Source organism: Lutjanus erythropterus, chromosome 3 (genome assembly GCF_056507025.1).
Source record: "Lutjanus erythropterus isolate fLutEry1 chromosome 3, fLutEry1.hap2, whole genome shotgun sequence".
Lineage (NCBI taxonomy): Eukaryota > Metazoa > Chordata > Actinopteri > Lutjaniformes > Lutjanidae > Lutjanus > Lutjanus erythropterus.
The window spans coordinates 34211179-34236162 of NC_139319.1; the positions used below are offsets into that span (position 1 = coordinate 34211179).

The 24984-nt window shown below is 40.5% G+C and overlaps 2 protein-coding genes across 2 annotated transcripts in view; both read right to left on the bottom strand.

Moving 5' to 3' along the window:
* LOC146330351 (regulator of G-protein signaling 12-like) overlaps positions 1-18412 on the bottom strand; it is a 65334-nt gene extending 46922 nt beyond the window's left edge. The window contains exons 1-5 of the mRNA XM_084715875.1: positions 18306-18412; positions 15147-16476; positions 14590-14829; positions 11983-12936; positions 4238-4357 (exon numbers count right to left, since the gene is read on the bottom strand). Of these exons, the coding sequence (XP_084572001.1) occupies positions 4238-4357; positions 11983-12936; positions 14590-14829; positions 15147-16232 (2400 nt within the window). The 5' untranslated portion in view covers positions 16233-16476; positions 18306-18412. The remainder of the gene's footprint in view (positions 1-4237; positions 4358-11982; positions 12937-14589; positions 14830-15146; positions 16477-18305) is intronic.
* Positions 18413-22491: 4079 nt separating this feature from the next.
* The window catches only part of htt (huntingtin), a 40670-nt gene continuing 38177 nt past the window's right edge, over positions 22492-24984 (bottom strand). Inside the window, exons 66-67 of the mRNA XM_084715876.1 lie at positions 23592-23752; positions 22492-23448 (exon numbers count right to left, since the gene is read on the bottom strand). Of these exons, the coding sequence (XP_084572002.1) occupies positions 23235-23448; positions 23592-23752 (375 nt within the window). The 3' untranslated portion in view covers positions 22492-23234. The remainder of the gene's footprint in view (positions 23449-23591; positions 23753-24984) is intronic.

A 24984-nucleotide genomic window follows, 5' to 3' on the forward strand; every position in this document is an offset into this window, starting at 1 on the left:
GCTGAAACAGTGGAAGCTCACATTAGGTTGTTTGTAGACCAAAAAAAATAATATTCTAAAAACAATGAAAAAGGATGTTCTATTACAGTATGTGCAGCATCCATTCACAACTGACTTAACTTGGCTACAGTCAGATTAAAAGCAGCAAGCTGTATCCCTAGACAAAATACATACAGTACACGTTCTGTACTGGTAAAACATATTAATTGGAACTGTCTCTCCCATGGACACTTGAGTTTCACTTAGGGGAAACTTCATCTTTATCTTCACCTAACATTATGTTGCAGCTCAAGGAAGAAACAGCTGCAATCAGCTTGTCAATCAGCCTACTGTTTGCCTTTTGCCAATTTTAAACTTTAATACAATACTACTATAAAGAAAACAATACTCAATACTTCTTTTGATACCATGGCAAAGACAAATAACAGGCTTTGGCACACAAAAGAGAATTTTTCCAACATTATAACCTTCACACAGAGTTGGTACAGAAAAAGTCACTGTCTGGTTTTGCTATGCTCAAAGCCAAATTTCAGGCAGTACTATGTCTTCAATGAACACTCAGGTCATTTCTTTTTTTATAGCTTTAGTACTTCCAGTACCACTGAATCTTAGTATTGTATTATTTTTAAATGTGCTATTGAAAAAATATTTAAGTATTGATACTTTTAACAGCCTTATATTTGTGCATTCAACATCTGCATGAAGGTTTGTGCCCATTTTCTTTTGTCAGTCTTACTTTAGTAACAAGCTGACACAGGTGCGACTGACTGCATCCACAGTCACCTTGCTGTTCAGATTTCAACCTTGGAAGACCACTTGTCCTTTGAAATGGTTCACTCAATTCACTGCCCGTGAGGCTTTTTTTCATCTGACAGTCATCTCAAAAATAGCTTTCTGTGGTTTTAAACACTAGTCCTTTCAAACAAAGTTGCACATGTATTCTTTTTAACAGTGTCCCTAAGCCCGCGTGCATGTATGACCCTGGAAAAGTTCATCAGACAACTCAAATCCACACACACAGCTATAAGAAAGCAGACATACACAGCCCGACTTCTTTCCACTTACTGCTGTCATAAGACATTGTGTGTTTCATCTTTTGTTCATGTGTAATGGTTAAGCTCTCAGACCTATCACAAGATAAGCTGCAAGACTCACGCTCTGGCTGACATACGTACATATACATATAGTACTGTGAACACACACGTGCACTCACACACAGCAGCATGAAGTCTGAGAGCTGCTGGAGTAGCTTAAATGGCACAGCTAACAAGATCGCTAGGAGGTGTGTGTGTGTGTGTGTGTGCGTGTGTGTGTGTGTGTGTGTGTGTGTGTGTGTGTGTGTGTGTGTGTGTGTGTGTGTGCAATTATGGTGCAATCATGCTAATGTGCATCACTGTGTTTATATGTTGCTGATTTAGGGTTGTGTATGTGGATGCATGGCTTTCTGTCCTGTATGTGTGTGTGTGTGTGTGTGTGTGTGTGTGTGTGTGTGTGTGTGTGTGTGTGTGTGTGTGTGTGTGTTTGTGTGTGTGTTTGTGTGTGTGTGTGTGTGTGTGTGTGTGTGCAATTATGGTGCAATCATGCTAATGTGCATCACTGTGTTTATATGTTGCTGATTTAGGGTTGTGTATGTGGATGCATGGCTTTCTGTCCTGTATGTGTGTGTGTGTGTGTGTGTGTGTGTGTGTGTGTGTGTGTGTGTGTGTGTGTTTGTGTGTGTGTGTGTGTGTGTGTGTGTGTGTGTGTGTGTGTGTGTGTGTGTGCAATTATGGTGCAATCATGCTAATGTGCATCACTGTGTTTATATGTTGCTGATTTAGGGTTGTGTATGTGGATGCATGGCTTTCTGTCCTGTATGTGTGTGTGTGTGTGTGTGTGTGTGTGTGTGTGTGTGTGTGTGTGTGTGTGTGTGTGTGTTTGTGTGTGTGTGTGTGTGTGTGTGTGTGTGTCTACATACTGTATGTGCTTTTGTGTTGAGGCCTCACTAACGAGGGGAATGTCAGCTTGTTGCTCATCAGAGCTCATTAGAAGTGCAGGCTAACACTTCGAACCCCATTACCCCCCACCACCATCACCACACACACACACACACACACACACACACACACACACACACACACACACCGCACCATCTCTCTCTCTCAATCTCTCTCCCCCCCCCCCCCCCTCGCAACACAAAGCCCTCTCTGTTTGTAGACATTACCGCATGTGCAGCAAGAGAAAAAGGCCTAACGACCGGAAGAAAAAGGTAGAATAGATGGGGATGGAGTATTGGGAGGGTGATGAGGAGAAAAGGGAGCGAGAGAAACTCTGCCATGGGATGGTCTGGCAGTGGGAGAGAGAAAGATCTACCCCTGTTTGGAACACACAAAATGGTGGGCAATTTAAAAGACTGCAAAAATGCATCAGTGCTTCCAGTTTTATCACCTGGTAATGAAAAAAAAGGAATATAATTGTGTGGAAGATACATCTGGTCTCATAATACATCATGGACATTAAGACAGCCAAGCACGAAGTGTAACCTCTTTCCCATGGCATTATGAGTCGCCAATAATTATACAACCCTGATTCCAAAAATGTTGGGTCCCTGTGTAAAAAGTAATTAAAAACAGATTGCAAATCCTTTTCAACCTATACTCAAAACAAACTAACAAAACTTTTTTTTTTTTTTTTTTTGTAAAAATACACTGAACTTGATGCCTGTAACACATTCGAAATAAGATGGGACAGATACAGCAAAAGACTGGGGAAGTTGTGGAATGCTCAAAAAACACTGCTGTCAGTAAACACAGTTGGTTGAATTCTGGAAATCATGGACATTGGACATGGACATTGGGACCTCTGGACTACTAATTTATGTTTTATACACAATCCCAACATTTTTGGAATAAGGGTTGTAGTTTGAGGTGAAACCAAAAGATATGAAAATGGATTTTCCCTTTGAGGAATTTAATTAATCAGAAGATTTTCCTTTAAAAAAAACCTATCCACATCAGCTTTAACTATAAATAAAATATCTCTGGGCCGATTCATTTCCATCTCTAGTTTGAATCCAGCCAGAAATTCCCTGTCTCGCTCTCTCTTTTCCCAATTCTTCCTGTTTCTCTCTACTGTACTGTCCAATACAAGAAAAATGCCAAAAATGTATATTTAAAAAAAATCCACTACTGAAGCGACAGTGTAGAATCTGCTTATCTGCTCCCAGGGTGCCTCAGTAGCCACTAAACGGCGGAAACATTTAGCTGCCTTCTGATCTCTATCTTAGTAACCAAAACTACTGTTATGAATTGTTATGAAACTGCAGGACTCTGCTTTGGCCTTGCCAACCTTCATGCACACATATATGCTACATACAGGCAGACCATGATAAGAATGACACTCAGTATGTTCCACTCAAATGTACAGTATTATCCTTTAGCTGTTTTTCTGCTCATTTTAAAATGAAACGTTGACTGGAAATGGTACATCATACATTTAAATCCCAACATATTTAAGATGAATATAACCTGCAAACTTGCCTGCCTCAAGGAAATTTACAGTGGTTGCCACGATAATAGTCTACTGTACTGTTCCTGCCTTGGTACTACAGCAGCCACTGCAGACTGCCTCTTCAGAAAATGTTGTAAAGTAGAACTAAGTAAGTATACTGTTAGGCAAAACTCATGTTTCTCAAATGACTGGATGCAAGGTCATTTCCTTCAGCCAAAAAGGAGAGCAAAACTATAATTCTAGCAACAGTGCATCTATACTGCACCCACTCAGTCAGACTCTTTGTCAGAAACTCTTTTACACCTAAATTATGGCTGCATATGTCAAGGCGTAACCTGAGGTAATGTTAAGTAATTAATTGTTATCAAAGCTGTAGTGCAATCTTAGTCCAAATCCATAAAGACCAGTCTGTACATGTGCACTGGCTCTTTCTATGCAGTGGCTCTGTCCTCTACTGTGTGTATGTTGCCACGGTGATGTGAGAAGAGGGCTTGACGTGTCATGTGAGTTTGTATGATGCGCATGAGCTGCTATTATTAGAGATAGATGGTGCACATGTGGCTCAAATGTGACAATAACACAACAGTCAGAAAGCGCTCGAGCACTGCAATAACACTCAACACTTGTTGGCAGATGTTGGTAATAATTGTGCGTGTGTGTGTGTGTGTGTGTGTGTGTGTGTGTGTGTGTGTGTGTGTGTGTGTGTGTGTGTGTGAGTGTGATGTGTCTGTGTGTGTGTTTCTCCTACTTCCAGGTCATCCAGAGAGCGGGCCAGGCTGAGCCGTTTGGAGCGTCCAAAGGAGCGTCTGGCTGAGGCGCGCTGGGGGAGAGGAGGGAAACCCATGGTCAGACCACGGAACCGACCACCCTGAGGAAAAAAAATACACAAACATTCACGTCACATGCTCAATGTAATACAGCACATGTGGCAGTAGCCTAAAAGTCAGAGAAGCAAGCTGGTGATGAGGCTGCTCCTACAGTTCCTACACATTTCACACATCAAAATTCCATACTTTTCCTGACTTGAATTTTCAGACTTTTTCAACTAAAAAAGTTCCAAATCAAAATCTCAGTTGGTAGAGCATGCGCCCCTGTATTGAGGCTGCAAGTCGTCTGCAGCTGCTGTGGGTTCAACTCCCACCTGCAGCCCATTACTGCAACTCATCCCACCACTGTCTCTCCCTGTTCTTTTGTTACATATATTTTTTTTATCGCAAACCACCATCATACAAATAGCAAATACAATGTACAAAACCGTGCTTCAAATTACCCCCCCCCCCCCCCATTCCCACAAGTGTTACAACAGAGACATAAAACAACACCTTCTCCACCACCACTACCGCCCTCCTCAAATGCTTACAAAGAGACAAATCAAATCATAGGAAGTACAATTGAAGCGTGTTCACAGTGCTTTCTTCAAAAAGGGATGCATGAGAGTCAGTTTGGATCAAGAGACATCAGACTATTTGCATATGAAATGATAGGCTGCCATCTTTTGTAAAAGCTGGCAGATAAACCTCTTAAGGAACACTTCACCTTTTCTAATGACAGAAAAGACATTCAACTGGTTAGTCATGATGTGGTAGGGTGTGGATTTGGGGTTTTCTACTGCAGCAGAACACAACTGTGGACCATGAGTGAAGCAAAAGCAACAACATCAGGGTGATTCTTGGTGAGACCGGCTGGTACAAGGGGTACCCCAAAGATGGCTACCAAGGGGCAGAGTTTTAATGTAATATTCAGGGCTTTGCTTAATTTGTTAAAGAAACAAGGCCAGAACTCAGCTAAGTTTGAACAAGAATAAAACATATGAGTATGATCTGCTGGTGACAAACAACATCTGTCACAAGCAAGCTTAGCTGTTGTAAAATGAACCCCATGTAGGACCTTAAATTGAATTTAACGTGAAGACATGAAGATGTAGAGTTGACCCTGACCAGTGCCTTTTCCCACCATTCATTTATTATATCAAGTTCAAGGTCCTTTTCCCAATTATCCCTAACCACTGCGACAGAGGCCACAACCAAGGACAGTATAAGGTTGCATAAAATTGAGATCATACCACGTGAATTAGGGAGAGAGAGCATCTTAATGCCAAGAGACCCAGCTGGTTGCTGTGGGAAAGATACAAAATAGGTATGGGCATAATCAGGAGCTTGAAAATACCAAAACTAATGGGACTGAGGTAAATTATACCTGACACTGGGATCATTAAAAGTGGCAAATGAAACAAGTCAGTCCTCTTTCTCTCCACAAAATGAAAGCTGTATCTAAATTACAGATAGGAAACAAGTGATTGTTACAAATGGAGGCTGAATAAAAGCTTAAAATATTGACCGAATTGTTTCCAAATATCTCTCCTTTTCCTGTCCTCACCTCTGCCGTGTTACTGACAGCTGCATAACTCATGTTTAGAAAAGCTTCATATTTGATTATTTGTGATGTTATGTATGCTATTCAAATATATTGCTGCATTTTCTTTCAATCTAATGTGGTCTTGGATGTCTGGTTTTGGTATTTATTATAAGGCACTTGGGGTGGGACTGCCTTGCTACCAGTGACATCAACCTTGCTCTGGCTTTCACTCTCTCACACAGTGGTTAACACTGGCTGCCTGCTCCAAACACCATGAAAAACACTCTGATTGTATCCAGTTTTTTTCTTTGTTTTTTTTTGGGGGGGGGGGGGGTGTTCTGAATAATATATTTTAGAAAATATATCAGGGCCAATAGTCTGGAAATAAATATTTTCCCCACACTCTGTTTTCTGTTTTCCATATTTATTTTCAGCAAAGAAATACTATAGATATGTTTGAGGTAAGTGAAAGACATGACATAGTTTGTAGGGATGCACCAATTGTGAAATTCTGGGAAAATACCAGTGTTTTAAATGACATCTTGGCCAATAGCTGATCCAAATACAAATGCTTTTTTTGTGGTTGTTCATTTCATTTTTGTTATTTTTAATCCCCAACTTGTGCCGAGGTAACAAAGAAGGTGCAGTTTTAAATCCATGTCTGTCCAGACTTATATAATATATGTAATTAAGACTTTGACGGGGTTTAATAAAAGTTATTTTTATGGATAAATGGAAGTTATCACTACACTGAAATGTGTGGTTCAGGTGAATAATTTTAAAAATTAATAATAATCTTGAGTTATGGCCAAAAACATGTTTTGTGACATCACAGTGACACTGACCTTTGACCACAAAATCTAATTACTTCATCTCTAAGTCTAAGTGGACATTTGTACGAAATTTGAACAAATTCTGTCCTGGTGTTCTTGAGGTATTGCATTCACAAGAATCGCACGAACATCTGACCTTAAATTTTGATATTTGGCCACCAAAATCTAATCAGGTCATCCTTGAGTCGAAGTGGAATTTTGCACCAACTTTGAAGAAATTTCCTCATGGTATTCTTGAGATATCGTGTTAACAGGAATAGAACAGGACAGGACAGACACAAGGCTCACATTGCCCTCGTACAGTAGTCTGTAAGGACTTGGCTTGGCGATCAGAGGGTAGCTGGTTTAAGTCCAGGTCAGACTAAAAAGTACAGAGTGGACTGGTAGCTGGAGACATGCCAGTTCACCTCCTGGGTACCGTCGAGCTGCCCTTGAGCAAGGCAATGAACCCCCAGCTGCTTGGGGCGCCTGTTTCCACCACTCTACCACCTCTCCCACAGATTGCATGTGCATGTGTGTATACAAACCTACATGTGTGTAAAATGATTAACAATGGAGTGAAAAGTCTCGAATCTCCCCCAAGGGGTATTAATAAAGGACGTTCTTCTTCTTCTTCAAACCAGAGTTGTGTGCAGTCACTGTTTTCTTCTCAGAAACAGCAGCTGGGTAAGCTAGCAACTTCTGTTTGTGTCTGACCACAAACAACCAACATTTAGAGAGAACAAAATGGATGCAACACAACACAACAGCCATCAGTGAATGTCCTCTTATTTGCTGATAGGCCCGTTGCAGTCAAGCTGAGTATCAGCCACCGTCAGTATCAGCTGACAAATCAGTGCATCCCTAATAGTATAAATATGGACCTCAAATATCTTGTATCAGTTATATTATAATACCACTCATCTTTCTAATATATCCGTATTTGATTCAGTTTTTAAATTTAGTGCACAGAAGCTTTACACTGTTGGTGGACTGTGTGAAATAACAACTTTGACAGCCTGCAGCTGAGGTCTTGAGTTTATTAGTTAATGATGCAGTTGGCCGTTAGGGGGATATAATGTTAATTAATCTATAACAGTTTTACATCAAACCTTTCAATGGGATAATAATGTTAGAATTTTGCACTATCCAAACCTAAATGTCGACAGTGTTACTTGAAGGCTGTAGGTGAATACCTTTGTGCAACTCTGCCTGAAGCATACACACGCATGTCTTTTTAAGATGGGTTTCTTTTTTTTTCTCCACTTAAATGTTAAATTCCACATGTTAGACAGGCATGTACTGTCCTGTGATTTTGCCTGCAGTACCAGATAGTACTTTAGTCAACCCCTCAACCACAGCAGCAGCACAGAGACACACAGACACACAAAGGAGATGGATATAATAACAGCAACACTTAATGTGAGGGAGCACTATGCTGTGCTGTTGCATTGAATTGTATTATATGGTCTAGGTGTTTTTTAGTACCGTGTTCTCTTAACTAAATAAGAATGTGAAAGACGGTATAGTAAATTTGTAATGACTAGTGCAGTGGGAACCCACTAACTGGAAAAACTGGCTGCTGTTACATGAAGCCATAAACTGCTGCCTAAAATGATCACATGACAAAATTAGTCATTGGGTCATTAAGATTTATTGACCAAAGCCATGTGACACTGATGTGACCACACTGAGCAGTGTTGTAAACCAAACTGGTGAAAGGACTCGTCTTCACGAGTCTACAGTTAGCCTTTTAATGACAACCGAAATATTCTGCTCCATTATCACAGATTGCATTTTGTGAATCTCAATACACGGCAGGAGTGAGCAGACATGAGTGGACCCCAGTTGACTAATGAGAGATTAATCAATGCTGACAGGCTCCAGAGGCCAAATGTGACACATGTTGAATCTGACTGACTGATTAGAAGCAGGTCCTGTCTGCATTTCATCAGGAGATGGCCAGTGGTGTTGCCTGGATACTGAGTCAACTCTGCGTATGTGTGTATATGTGTGTGTGCGCGCGCGCAAGAGTGAGAGATAGCACCAATTTGAACACTTGATTACATATGTGGAGACAAACATTCTCACATGACCCCTGTATAATCTGGTCAATTTAAAACAAATCGTATTTGTGATGGCAATGAAGCAGAACATTAATAAAAAAAAAAGGTTTTAGAGGGAGCTGAGATTTGGATAAAAAAGGAAATGATAAAGTGCTGATCTGACTCAGCAGTGCTGCTGGGGTTGTTTTGGGTGTGGCTGCATCAGAGGTTTTTCAGAGAAACACTCCATTTTAGTGGAAAACTTGCAGCTCTTATCTGTGCAGTTACTGAAAAGAGGCATCCTTCCTGTTTACGACAACACAGCTGTCAACATAAGAACCACACACACACACACACACACACACACACACCATTTCTTCCCTGTAAAAATAACAACTACACCAGTATAACTGGGGCTGAAATGTGCCACAGCTTACAGGGTATAGTCATCATAATTGGATGTTAACTTCTTTGATTCCACAAAGACAAACATGAACGACCACTGTATCACATCTCAAGAGTCATGATTCATTTGCACGTCTGAGTCTGTATTTACTATACTCAGACTTTAATTCCACAATCAATAACTCAAACCTCAGATTTCTGTTCTGTGAGACAAAAATCATGTTTGTGTTCTGTGGATAGATGAACTGGGTACCAAAATGTTTTCACAGCTCTCTTAATAAAACTTAGTTTTCCTGACATGGACATTCATGAGAGTGCAGAGGGATTATGGGTGTTTAGATAGTAAAACAGTGCCACCATGTGGCAAATACTGACAACCAAATTTTAAGTTTTGCATTTTACACTGTATTACCTACTGTATATACAATAGGTCAGGGGTTCCCAAAATTTTTCATGTCAAAGACCCCCCACAGTCAATGCACACAGACCAAATTGAGAGGATTTTGTCTTCATTGATTTAGGTTTGAAGATGATTAAGTCTCAAAAGTCAATCAATAATCAAACTAAGATCACTATATATTATTTAGTGATCAATCAAAATGACCAACCTATTTCATCATTATTTCATCCCTTCCACAAAATGGGATGAAATTTAAAATATTTTATTCCTCCTTTTGCTGGGGACTCCCTACACCCCCCTGATAGTCCCTGGACCCCAGTTTGACAACCACTAAGTAACAAGTCAGGTCTAACACTAATAATAACATATTACTTACGAAAGAACAGAGCTTCAACATCAATACAGCAGAGCTACATTTGTCACAGCGGAATCGGCACTTTATTGTGACTAAAAAGCCTTACCATGACAGCCACAGCCTCCAAAGCTGTGCGTCTCAAGTCAGACGACATTGTTCAGAAGGGTTAACATCCACTTTCCTGTCACCGTCAGCCTCTACCGTGCCCCTGGCCTTGTAAACACTTCCTCTGATTGTCCCCTGGGGGTCCCTGGGACCCTGACCACTGTGAGTTTTGCTGGGGGAAGCCCCAGCCTAAAGGAATCAAGGAGTCAAGGAAACAAGATCTTTGGTAGCTTTCTAATATGTAAATATAGATGGTGGCAACACAACTGTTTCCTACATTCTTCTTAGGATTTTGTGTGAGTATTTCAGCTGTCAGGTGTAGGGTAGGGAGGTTAATGCAGAAAGAATCCAGTCAGGCTGGATATATCTTTCACGCCGCCTGTATTTCCTCCTTTCTATTGTGTGGAAACAATAAGCAGGCAGTCAATAATGTGCTGTATCTCAGTAAAAAAGGAAATTTGTTCTCACAAAATAACACAGCCAATACATTCAAGTGTAGCTTTATCTTAATTGGAATAGTTGGATTGTTTTCATTTATGTTTCAATAGTTTTTGTCACATTACTAATGCAATCATGTTCTTTGAATCTCTATAATATTAGGGCTGAAACTAACATTGTTTTCACTATCGACTAATCTCAATAATTCTCCATTAAAAAATTAGTTGTTTATCCCATAAAATACCAGAAAATGATGAAAAATGTTAATTGCTGTTTCCAAAGCCCAAGATGACATCCTAAAAAGTTTTGTCCACAACCAAAATATATTCAGTTTACTGTCACAGAGGACAAAAGAAATCAGACAATATTCACGTTTAAAAAGGTGAAATTAAATCATTTGGACATTAAAAAATATTCAAAATGATTAATTGATTATCAAAATAGTTGGCGATTAATTTAATAGTTGAAAACGAATAAATTAATAGACTAATTGTTGCAGCTGTAATATTCAAATGCAAGCAGAAATGCTTAACCTTAATCAAAAAGGTTTCACAATAAAACTCCTAATAATTAATATTGTGGTTTCAAATTTTAATTATTATAACTGTGTTTGATTGACATGCTTTGAAAATCTCACTGTAAATACTGTCCAGCGTCAATCAAAGTTGACAACAGCCTTGATTTGTGTCAATGAAAAACACTGCAAAGGACATGATGGCATTTCAAACAGTTCAAAGGTTTTTAACAAAAAATAATGAAATGATTTCAGCATGTGTATCAGCACTTTTTGAACATTTAAAATAGTAATGATAACCCTGATATTTTTGGTCACTATAATCGTGATATGAAATTTTTCATACTGTTTCATCTCTAAAGTCAAACAAACACTTTATTTTTATTTCATTGAGACTAGTCTTCGGTGTGCTCTGCTGTTGCACTGACTCTCATTAAGGTGGGAAACAGGTGGTTTTCAGGTGAAGGCAGATGCCTGGTTGGTGCATAATACATGATCTGATACTGGAGCAGTGGGGATAAATAACTTATCAATCCACTTGTACAAAGTCTGGGGACTGAGCCAACCGGGAAGCTCGTATTATTCAACATAGTACAAGGATGTTTTGTGGGGTGGCCACGGTTCATCGCAACTTTCAAAACCAGTGAAAAGTTTTACATCTGAGTGAGAAAGAAACTCAAATGTGAAGGACTGAACGAGTTAAATGCTGGGTCTTGTAAAGGAGAGGGTGAGAATGCAATGGAGAGCAGTGGGATGAGCACAGATGGATTTATAGCCTCAATAAACTGTAGTCTTGGACACACTCTAGTCAGAGTAAATTTCCACAGCAGGGGTGTGTGATGGGGGCTGCTACCTGCTGCCCGCGCTTCTCATCTCATGGTCAGTTTTAACACAACTCTTCCAAAAGCCCACAAACTAGCTGAATGCAGCATTGTGATAAGACTCACGATCTGCTGGGTTGAATTTTGAGTAAAAATGAACAAAATACGTGATAAGCATGAAGACTGGTAGAAAAATCAGGATTATTTTTAATTAAAATTATATTTTAACTTTACCAAACCTACCTTTTTCTCTCCCTCCTTTGTGTTCCCTCGTTTCTTCTCTCTTTCACTCCTCTCTGCTCTGTCTCTGTCCCCCGCACCAAACAGCTTCTTAGCCCACTCATCTTTCTGAATAGCCAGCCGGTGGGTGTGGGAGTGAGGATGTGAAGGAGGAGGAGGCTGGCTCCCTCCAGGTGGTGGCAGGTGGTCTCCGGGGGCCAGCGGGGCCCGGTAGCGGTCGGCCGGGATCTTATTCATGGGTGGGGGCAGGGTGCTGCAGTTGGCTGATGACCATCCGTCAGTGGATTCGGCGTAGGACTCCTGGTCGCTGCTCAGGCCCTGGAGGTGGCTGTGGTGGTGCTGCTGGTGACGCCAGTCTCTCAGCACATGGACTGGCAGCCACCGCTGCTGCTCCACCCCTACTCCTGCCCCCATAGCTCCTCCCCGCTTCCCGGGGGAGTAGTGGTGTGGGTGGACCCCTCTTGAGTGCCTGCCGGGGATGTCGGAGTGAGCCAAGGGGAGAGGGTGAGGGAGGTCAGCCAGGTGTGGATCATGACGGTAGTGGCCATTTCTCAGAGCTGGCGGAGGAGGTGGGTGGGAGGCTGCGGCTCCTAGGGTGGGGCTCCAGGCCTGCTGGGATGAAGGCGGGCTGTCCCAGTGTCGTGGCCCAGAGGTGTGATTGTGGTTAGGAGGGCCTCCAAGGTCAACTAAAAGCACCCTGTTGCTCTTCTCCTCTGGTAGAAAGTTGCCGATACCACTGTCACTGTTGCTGCTGGTGCTGTGGTTCTGCTGGGCATCATTGTCTGGATCGTGGAAGGCCCGGGCTCGGACACCCTCAATGTTGTCCCCCATGTCCCGGTAGAGGACGGAGACGAACTGGAGCAGAGGCTGAGAACTGGGCGGGAATTCTAGGCAACCTCCTGTGTCTGGGTCCGGAGTGCACTCAAAGCCAAACCTCCGAGCGACACCTAAATGGACCTGAGGAAACAAGAGCAACTTTCAGTGTCAGTCAATCCAGAGACAATTTCTACAATATATGTCACCTTTTTTCACTGACAAAACTAATGACATAAAAGCTTTTACTACATCTCATAATGATGACACTAGAGTAAACAAACTTTTGATCTTAAATCATCTGTACAACAATCTATCAGTCTTACTTAGTCTATTTAAGGGCGCAATACCTAACAATTACAAGCATTGACGAATCCTACACCGTAAGTTGATCAGGTGTTGATAACTGTCACTTGTCTAGTGATGTAAAGCTAAACTCATTATCCCCAAAATAAAAGCCCACTGAATCGAAAATACACACTCTGGACTTTGACTTCAGCGACTGTCTGTCTTACTGCCTACCAGACTGCATTAACATATTTCTCAATTTATTGGTGATACATATCTACTACTTCTAAAGGATTATTAAAGATTTCTTACAACTCATTAAGAGACACTTACTGATTGGGTGAACATACAAACATAAACACACATTTACACACAAAATAAATTAAATACATAAATTTGAACTCTAATTTATGTGAAACCGGCAAACAATAACACAAGTTAGGGAGTATTTCAACTTGGCATGTTTCTTTAATCTCTGATGATATATACTGGTCCTTTTATGACTTAGTGCAGTAAATGTACTATATAGTTCCTTTAAAATAGTGATAGTACAGTGTGCATAATCACCCATTTCAGAATAATACATCATGTAATATATTATTATTGGTGTATCAATAATCACTTTAATTTTCCAGCTGGTAAATCTGGAGCTAATTTTAAATACTTTATAAAGTGCTAGCTTGTGAATTCCCACTCATATGTTATCTTAATCTATAATAATACATAACTAACTAACTACTAATGATGCAACTAATGTTGTCAAATGAAGATAGTGGAGTAAAAAGTACAACATTTCACTCTGAAATGTAGTAGAGTAGAACTATAAAGTGGCATAAAATGGAAACACTCAAGTAAAGTACAAGTACCTCTAAATTGTACAGTGCTTGAGTAAATGCACTTTGTTACATTTCACCACTGCTTATTTATATATTCTTTGATATATTTCCTCATTTAAATCTAAATTTTGCTATTTTAGACTGTATTTATTAGTATAAAATCATTAACAGCTGCTTCTTCTTAAAGATAAAATTTAACACTTAAAAAAGTGCCAAAATTACAGTATTGTATTAGTACCACTACTACCGTTTTCTACATTTCCACTCTGATGAAGATCTTGTGAGGTAAAAACCAGTGAGCATTTTAAACCAATAAGCCAGAAAGGATAAAGGCTTTTATTAATATTATTATAATTTTATTTTACTTTTTTCTTGCTCCGCCTGAAGAATCTTTTTCTTCAGTGAATCTTTTTTTCCACCTGGCAGAGCACTGATTGAGCACTTGACCACTGCATTCATTTTGAGTTTGTAATTCCCAGCTGTTATTGACATAATAGTGGGAAATAAAATAACCAGTACTTAATAATGTACATTTAAATAGAAATAGCTTATCCATATATCTATATAAACAAAATAGATAAATCATTCATATTGTGTGAAATGGAACACAGTTACCAAAATTTAAAGATTTGTAATCTCTTACTGTATCTTATCACTGTCTCTGTATTCATACCTGGTGGTGACAGAGTTCTGGGTCCACAATGAACACGTGACAGGAAGTCCTTAAACCGCCCTCTTCATCTCGTCCGTTGCTAAAGTGATAATCGTCATGGTCGTCGGTGGCCTGCATCGTGACCAGTCCGAAGAATCGACGGTCGTCGGGACAACAGGCGCTGAAGGCTAGTTTTTCTGCAGGATAGGTGGCCAGGACCTGACCTCTGTCACTGCACAGACGCACACTGTCATGCATGACCTGGTAGGATTTGGTAATGACACAATCACACTTACCAGACATCATTAACAACAACATGACAGAATTACATACATACAACATACGTTGTGTTTATACTGCTGAAATAAAGTAATGTAATATTGTAAACTGTTTTACTGTTTCAAGCATCTTCGGTGTAAATGCAGTATGATCAAATCTTAACTTATTTTAGGCTTGTGCTCAACAATCTAAAGTTGAAAGGTTGTCAAGGTCATTACAGTTTAGATTAAGGTTAATTACTCAATTAAAAAGTCAACAAGTTATTATCATCATGTGGTTAACAAAACATTCAATCGCACCTTCATAAGCACCAGTGAATGGATCTTTTGTTCGGCCCGGAGGCGCCTCATGCTGCATCTGATGGCTTGCAGGCTGTCATTCTCTAAGCTGGTCCCTATGGAGGCCAGCTCGATGGAGCCCAAATAGCCAACAATCATGCCCACATTCAGGATGCCCTCGCTGGGCTCTAGGACCAAGTCGCCCCCATCTCCTACATCCAAGTCTTGCTCTTCATGGTGGTGAAGGTGGAGATGACGGAAGTCTGAGTCCAGGAAGACCGAGTCGTCATTCAGAACCTGGGCCATCTCCTCTTCAGAGAGCAGGTTGGGATTGCTCTGGGAACAGGAGGTGCTCCGATACAGAGGGAACTCTGGATCAGACAACGGACGTGGTTTTGATGACGAGCTAACCCCAGGCCTGTCCTTGTCTGAGCTGCTGGAGGAGTGGCTGGAGTTCTCAAAGATCATATTAAAAATTCCTCCAGACTGTAGCTCTGCCACAACTTTCTCTGCCCTGTTGATGCCCTGCTGCTTAGAATCCAGTTTGGGTTTGTACCAGCCCCCACGTGCTCCACCGCCTGACCTGCTGTTATTGTTGTTGTTAACACTATTGTCATAGAAACCATCCAACTCATCGTCACTAGAGCACGAGTCCAGGTAAGATGCGGCCATCGCATTGCTGCTGTGGTGACGACTTCCAGCTGTGCGCTGGAGATGATGATGCCGCCTGTGACGTTCTCCCTCAGCGATGACCAGTTTCAAGACACCAGAGCACCGTCCAATCAGCTTGACCACGTCCTCATGGGATGCCTTAGAGACATTGATGTCATTGACAGACAGAATGTAATCTCCTGATCGCAAACCTACATAGTCTGCGGGGCTCCCTTTCAGGATGCAGCTGAGAACACATGGACTTTGGCCTGTCAGTGTAAAGCCATACCCTGTTCGTCCTCTTGCCACCTCCACCGCCCGGATGCGCCCCTGCTGGTTAGAGGAGGAGGGTTGTGGAGGCTGAGGCAGGTTGAGCCCACTTCCCCCACAAGGGCGTCTTTTGGATGATGCATCTGCTTGCCTGAACATTGTGCCAGGGAACTTTCTCTTGTCCATTGATTCTGTACGTTTCAGTCAGTCATTATACATCCCCCGGGCTCCGTTCAAGCAGGAACGCAGGATATATCCAGTGTCTGTGCTCTTATCAAACCGTTCTGTTGTCAAGCTGCTACGAAAAAATGAGTAGCAGTTCTAAATGCAGCAGAGGGGTGAAAGCTTGGCCTCAGTTCTGGCACAGCCTTGCTACTGTAGCATTCCCATCTTGGTGTCACTGTGTCTCCCAATTCAGAAGCTCAGTTACCTGCAGCATAACAGAACACAACCAAGTCAGTCATGAGATATATTAACAACATCCAATATTTAAAGAGCAGGGTGGTATTATGTCTTTAATGGATAGCATAGCTGAAGACTGACAGTAAAGAGGGGAGACAGAGAGGGGACAACATGCAGCCACAGTGTAGAATGGAAGCAGGGCCAACGCAGAGGATTCTTAATACATGGCATGCATGCTCTATCAACTGAACCACTACTAATATTTAAGGAGAGTATGTATGTCAGAAAATGATGTTACATAATACATTATTACATTGGTGTCAAACTCATTTTAGTTCAAGGGCCAAATACGGCCCAATTCCATTTCAAGTTAGCCAGACCAATAAAAAAACCTCTGCAAAATAACTTGCAGATTAGAACTCCTCCAAACTGTCCCCTCTTTTTAGTGATAAGAAGTACAACACTGATGAACAGACTACTATCTTAAGAAGTGCAATTTCAACAGTGTCCCAGTTTTTCCACATATATACACTGATATAAAACTCTAGCCAGCAACAGCTGTAGATTAGATTTGCTGCCATTTAGGATGGGACAAACATGTTTAAATTTAGACAAGACAAGGCTGACTGAGGAAATTTAGGCAAATGTGTTCAGTAATATGAGTAAAAGATATAATACAGGACTCCAGATTAATTTTGTCACCACATTCCCCAAACTTTCTCAAAGCAAATTTTTGTGTATTTGCTGACATACTTAGTTCAAGCCAGGTAGCCATCTATAAACCTGACCAATGCAATTAAAATTACTGTATCTCTCATTAAACACCGAAAAAGGTCTATTATTCATGTCAATGCAAACTGTTGGCGCATGTTACGAGGGATGACACTCTACATACAGACACACCTGCGCAGGGTGGAGTCTGAGCAGCTCTATCCAATGAGAGTATTTTCAAACCAGAGGCGTTTTCACACCTGTCAGACATGCAGGTAGAATTAGACGGTCCCACCTTACTGCGCTCTCATGGTAACTTCAGCCTTTACCTCGCAAATTTGCTTCTCACTTATATTCAACGCGGACTGCGGCTTTCGTTTGCGTTAAACAACTTTTGGCTCATATATGGTCTCAAACATTCACTGCGTTGCTGTTAAAAAAAAGTTGGGGTGAAGTTAGCTGACGCGTTGCCGTTAGCTAAGTTAGCTATAGCTGTTACATGCTGGTAAAGCTACACGTTAGCGCTGGTTACGATGGTCGCCGTTTGAGGACATTCACAACTATGTGTTTGTCAGTTTACACTCAAATGTGCATGCTTTTATTCGGTCAATTCATGAGAGTTAGCAAAAAAAAAGTTTCTTGCCGTTACTTGCTGTTCAAAAGTGCATCCACCCATGCTTAATTCTAGTCCCGCCCCTCGATTTCCAGTTCTTTGGAATGTCGGTCCGTAACTATGGTAACGGCGGTGTACACAGACTTTTATATCCTGTCATTGGTTTTCCGAGTTGTCAGTCAGACGGCGAACAGTTATGCGGACAAATTGGCAAAAAGTTAGTTCGAGAAATCACAAATAAAAGTAAGAAGAGAAGCGTATTCCACAGGTGTCAAAAGTCAGAATCGCAATCATGGCCGTCAAAGTCCAATGTTATGATTACTGGAAGTATTGTTGAAGGTAAAGCGCGTGTATTGATCTGTCTTTTACCACCATGCAGCAAGACAGCAAACGACAACAGCTGGCCACAATACGTCTGAGTTGTTCAGCAGGGATAGCTAAGTAAAAGGTGGATGCAGGTCTATTTTTAATGTTCCGACAAAGATGTTTGGTCGAGCGGGTTCACTTAGCGGGAAGTGAAAAAGATAACTTACTTGTCGATGTCCGACGGTGATGCTGCTCGGGCAGTTCCCATAGTTTAGTAGCTAAGGTTGGTTAGGTAAACTCAGGGACGATGGGTAAACAAAAGAAAAGGCTGCACCATCTGGCGAAGTAGCCTTAAGAGGAGGAGGAGAGGGAGGTGTGCTCAGAGCGGCCAGTGGAGGGGGGGGGGGGGGACTTCAAACACTTTAAGTAACACAAGTTAATGCATTTAATGTGTTTTTAAAATTCATTAACTTCCTATAAGCCACATTATTTCTTATAATAGCATATCTGCGAGAGAGAAGTTTATCCAGGCTTGTAGCTAGATAATGATGTCAGTCAGGTCAAGGTCTTGCAAACTACATCTTAACACCACTGTACACTTGGAGAGGCATTAAGTTAGGGGAAACAAGACAGAGCCCCACCCAGCACATCAAAGTCAAACAATTGTGTCTTCTTGCCTGTGAATAAAACATTTTAAAATAAATTTAAAAACTAAACTGAACAATCAAACCTACCCTGGAAAACTAACTGAATTTAAATTGAACTGAAAATGTCAAAAATATATTTTCAGTGTATATGTGGTAGGGGTGTAAGAAAATACTGACACGCTTGAGTATCGCCATGTTATGTTTTGTGACACTATCTACACTAGTATTGTCATATGATGATACATGCAAGGATTCGTGGCAGCGGTTCATTTTGTATTGTGATTAAACCCAGACCACTAGATAGCAGGGCTGTTATCTATTTTCACTGTTCTGATTACATAAAAACTTTTTCAACTCAGATTTTATGCCTATGGTGGTGTGCTCTTTATACCATGACAGTTTAAAAAAAAAAAAAAAAAAAAAGCATAGTACACAATACAAATCATAATCCTTGTATCTTATTGTCAGATTCTTGCTAATACACAGCCCTTGTATGCAATGTGCTAAGTGATAATGGAGTAGCTACAGTGTGATACCTTAATTGCTGTTTCAAACCTCAAAGAAGACCTATTACAGCACATACACACACCTGTTGGTTTATTATGTATTAATTAGCTTCAGAAGGTTAGGATTTTGCAATACAGAATTGCAATAAAGCCAAAAAAGATCTAAAACATTGCTGAGATCTACATTAATTTTCCTGTTTAGCTTTGCGATGTGCACTGTTTGTCACACAAGGTTTTAGTTTGTAGCGTAAATTACATGTAAAGTGCTATGCTTATTGTAAAGCATGTATCATACAATTAGACATGATAAACCCGTTGTAAAGTTCAGCCATGTGTGTGTTTGCCTCGTACAGTTGCTTAATACCTGTGCCATCATGATTTCAGCTCAGTGCTTCTTGAACCATATGGCAGCTGTCTGCTAATCTTGTTAATACCTTTTAATCATGAACCTCCCATCTTAATGGGTGCTGTAAAACAAGAGCAATATATGCTTTCATACTGTGAAGCCTATAAAAAAGGGAATTACTGCAAAGGAAAGGAAATTGTACAAAATGTGGTAACTTGATTGAGCTCAGTTAGAGTTGCAATTTAAGGTCTGACAACAGGCTTCAAACGCAGTACACCACGATGGACTTTAAATGAGCATGTGTTGGTAAATCATGTATTTTCTCTGGGGTTCCTGCCCAACTCAGCTTGACCATTTGTTGCCTGTCTGGCTAATCGGAGTTGACTGGCAACAGCTTGTTCTTCCTGACAGGGAGGAAGATGAAGCAGAGCGTGGCAGAACATTTAAACTGTTGTGTCCTCACAGACTGATTGTGTTAGAGACAGTGGAGCATGTGTGTGCAGAACAGTCATGTCTGTAAGGTCACACATAAAACACCAATTTGTCTGAAACCTTTGTGGTTAAAGCTGAATTTACAACAAATATCACACAAGATAACATCCTTAAATAATTTATTCATTTCTACAAGACCATATGCAGTGATTCATCTCTTTAACATATTAAAATGAACGGAAATACACAATCTCTTTTTTTTTAACAGGCAATTGTAAAAAAAAAAAAAAAAAAAAAAAAAAATGTGAAGGAGACTCCAGGGTCCTGATGAGGATCCAGACTGATGAAGCAGTGATGGGGAATCACATCATTCAAATCATTTGTAGTCTGTACTTTTTCTTTTACCACCTTCAGAGAATCAGTGGATAAATCAGTGGTCACCAAACCATTATTTTCTAGAAATGGGAAAAAGAGGTTATTTTAAAGCCAAGCAACAACTGTAATAGTGAAAGACAGTTGACATTATGGGGCATGTAAAGAAGTTGGTGGAGAAAAGATTTAACTGAACCGAATCTCAGCTTTTTCTTTAGATCAATTAGAGCGAAGACTATTTTACTGTCCAAGCCGCTGATTCTTCAAGTGGAAGAAAAATTAAGTCTTTAAGAGAAGCATGTCAAATCAGTCGAACGCGACCTTTGTCCACAACCACCTCGCCCATCTCCCAAACCTACAAAAGATTTCTGGGTAATCGTATTAGCCCCTGCAGGGGTCCCCAGTCGGTCTTTTACTCATCGCATGCCTGAGGAAGATACTAAAAGACAAGATGAAAAGAACTTTTTTTTTTCTATCCTGGTTGTGAATCATTTCCTTTAATATTATAAATGGTGCAGAAAAAAGGGTTTCTGTCATCCACCATTTATTTTCTCACCACCAAAATTCAAAGTGACTTTGAAGAGAGTGTTGATCTTCTGAGGGGAAAAAAACAGGACTCATTTCAGCTCATTCATCTACTTGAGGGAGGCCTCTCATTAGAATTCCAATAACAGCTGCAGGACTCATTTATTGTGTGAATACATTATTTTAACATGATCAAAAAGAAGCCAGTCACATTGCTTTTTACGTTGGAGAGTGGAAACATATTTAGCACACAATTCACTGATGTTTTAATATACTGTAGGACTCATTGCATATGAAGAAAGCTCCCAACATCGACATGAGAGGACCTTCAAGTTTTTAAGTGCTAGGTATGTTTAATATTCTGCACAAAGACAACAAATGATGAAATAATGACCAATCTTAGACAGAGACAAAACAATATTTAAAGCTCAACAAAAACAGAAACCTCCTGCTGTTACGCTACACGTCCTCATCTGTTGATTTGTCAAAGCTGCTGTTGGTCGCTAAGGTTACAAGGCTCCCTTTGGATTGTGTTGCATCTCTTCCACACAACAGTCATGGCAACCGTACCCACGGAAATACAGTATTTAAGGACTACGCAAGAAAATAGCAGTAATGCTAAGCATGCTTTCAAGCTTTCAGTGTACAGGACATACATATATTCAGTCTTTATCTAAGGCAAGTGTATGTACAGAGTAACGACGCCCAGCACACTCCCAGGCAACTCAAGGTCAAGTCTTCAGTAAAATAGTATAAGCTTATAGCTTTCTGCATTCTGCGGTCTGCTGATTCACTGATTTCTCATTTTCTGATGGTGTGTGTGTGTGTGTTAAGACAGAAAAGAAAATGACATCACATTATCTTACTGCCTATTTGAAGATCTCTCATCTTTACACAGTTCTTATTTTTATCATGCACCATGGCTTTTCATATAACTTTACAATGACTTTTTACAAGATACGAACTCCATTTAAAGATGACTGCAAATTACTTCCAGTCTTATTACAACAACAATAGTCACATCTTACATCCTGAGAATTAAAAAAGTAGAAGAAATGGACAGGTGGAATCATTCAGGTGCACTGGGGAGCATACAAGACTTCAAATGTAATTTAAAAAAGGACTAGACAGATATAAGCAATATGATAAAATCATAAGAGGAAATGTTTTCCTCCTTTGCTACTGGTTAAAAAAGAAAAGACATCACTGCAATTTTGGTATTTTTCTTGCTTGATGATTTCCACCGTTCTATGTGGGCCCTTACACAGTTAAAACTATGTATAATTTTGCAAACGCAGAAGAAGATAAGATGTTTTTTTACACTTCCCAGTATATACGCCTGTCTACTTATTTGTCCCCTCATTATAACATCCAGAATAAGCCACTGCAAGGTTGCAACTTGCTGAAATGGGTGCAAACAAGTTGCCCTTTCTGCAGTGACAATTATAACATCCCCTGCTTTTCATTATCATTGGAAAGAAAAAAAAAAACACTATGGCTATTGGTGATCTTTCTTACACATAAAATATTTAACTCGTGTGTCAGAGAATGACCACAAGTAACTTAAATATAAAAACTTCTTCAGAGATACTAATTATTGACAACATTAAGCAGGCATTTCTGACCCTTCTGTGTCAGCCCATTGTCAGTGTCCTAACCAGACCATAAGCACTCTTTAACAAAACTCACTGAAAAATAGATGCATTGAAACTTTAAATATAGTAAATACTTTGCATTTTCTATTTTTTTTTCTCTAAATTTTTACTTTACTGACATCACAATACTCAAGCAAGTCCTCACAGGAAAATAAACAAATCCAATTTTGTGGTTGATTAATGTTACTTTTTATGTTTTTTTTGTTTTTTTTAAATCAAGGTGCTGGGTAGGAGGAAGTGTTCAAGGTGCTGTCATTCATCTTAAGGAATGGTCTGTATGGGGGGCGGGGCTGTGGTTGTAGGCAGAACCACAGTTTGAGGGTCCTTCATATCGGTTCAGACAATCTAACATTTTACACACACCCTAAAACAGACATGGGTTCAGATCTCCCCTTGGCTATACTTTATGCCCCCTCCACTGAATACATCATGGTGACTTCAGTAGTTCTACTCATTTCTCATCAGTGTAAAGGAGGGAAAGGGATGAGGCTACAGTAGATTTTTAATGAAACATTCTTTTCTTCCCCTCCATCACAGCTCAAGGGGGAGGTGGACATGGAGATCTAATTTCTCGCCCCAACACTCTTCTCACTCTAATCCACTTTTCTCCCCATATTCCTCTCTCCCCCCGGGCCTCTCTGTGTGCCTTCTTGTCCATCTCAGTCTGTTGCCCTCAGAGCGACGTGTCCTGGTGGATTGACTGCAGACAGCCCAGTAGCTGGTAATACGGGCTGCCTGGTGAGGCCACGGTCTCAAAGACGGACTGGAAAGCCCTGCGGTCCAGCTCCTCGTCAATTTGATGCCGGTAGAAATCCATGGCCACCAGGCAGAACAGATTGATGTCCACCACCTCACTAGAGCCCATTCGGCTGATCACATGTGGCAGTCTGGTAGAGAAGAGGGGGGTTAAGGACAGAATACAGTTTGGTAAGCTGTACATTTACATTTTGCTGCGACATCCCTACATATAGTATAGATGGAACAACCCATTCACTGTCCTGCTCACGGGACTTTAATCATATAAGGATACAGGGCTGAGATCCACTGGGAGGTAGAGGCAGAGACAAAGAAACAGGAGAGGCTCCACATGGCCATGGCCACTGGTGTCCTCTGAGTGAAGTTGGACAAGGACAGTAGCACCCAGTCTCGCACCATGGAGGACTGGCCAGTAGCATGGAGTGTCTGGAAAACCTGGAGGTGAGTGTAGAATAGAGGGAGGGGCAGGAAAAGGAGAGAAATTAGACTGTGATAGACTGGCAATATTACCAAAAGAAGATACATTTAAATTAGATTTTTTTTCCTTCAGATCTCATTGGTAGAAGGTATAATAAAACAAACAGAAATTGAATTAGTTTATGAAATTTTCAAAATGCAAAGGACCAAAGTGTAGGATTATGTAGTATCTAGTGGTGAGCTTGCAGATTGCAAGCATGTAGGAGAACCTATGGTGCCTGTGAAATATGCACAAAAAAGAAAGGTCGAGACTAGAGCCAGTATTTGGTTTGTCTGTTCTGGGTTACTGTAGAAACATGGGAGTGAAACATGGCCACCAGTGTGTAAGAGGACCCTTACCCTCTGCAGATTTAAATCATTCCAAGTAACAAAAAACAGATTCTTATATTTAGGTCTAATGAAAACATACTTAAGAATATCATATTCATGTCTGCCAAATTCTGCCAATAAACCCCCATGAACACACTGAACCTTTAAATTATCTTTGCAAGTATCTTGTAAAATCAGCTCAAATCAGCTGTTTCTGAGGCCTTGCAACAATACACAGTATGTGGATTTTCTGAGAACAGGTATCATTTCAGGTTCGTCGTACACCAGTGGATTTGTCTTCCATAACAAACACAAACACACACTGTCTGATCTTCAATTTGCAAATAGGAAACGAGGTTGCTAGTCCCCCAAAAGTGGCTTCCAAATCAGCTTCTTGCTTTACAAAAAACCTATGCAATATCTCAAAGTAAAAACTAAGCTTTATCAGATTTTTGGCTGGTTTTGCAAATCGCTACAACATTCATATATTTATGGATAACTTATAATTCAAACATGACTAAGAATTGTGCTGCCTCTTCTACTCTAAATTCTGACAGCAGATCTCATTCTTTATTTTACATCCCTGGACATCAACAGTAACGCACTGTCTTTGCTCCAGCTCGATGTTGCCATGACAACTTATTGTCAGATTATACAACAAAGGAGCTGGCTGGGGAGGTCAAAACAGAGGTACCCAGTAACAACTTCACTGAGACTGGACTTCATTTAAATTCTCTGTAATGCTCCCTGCGAGACGCAAACGACCAGCAACTTTTGAGCATTGCAGCATTTCTGTGGTCAAAGAATCTGATTTGGTTAAATTAATTAAGGAGATATAATCAGATCCAATTTGGCTTTGTGAGCCTTATGTACACAAGTTT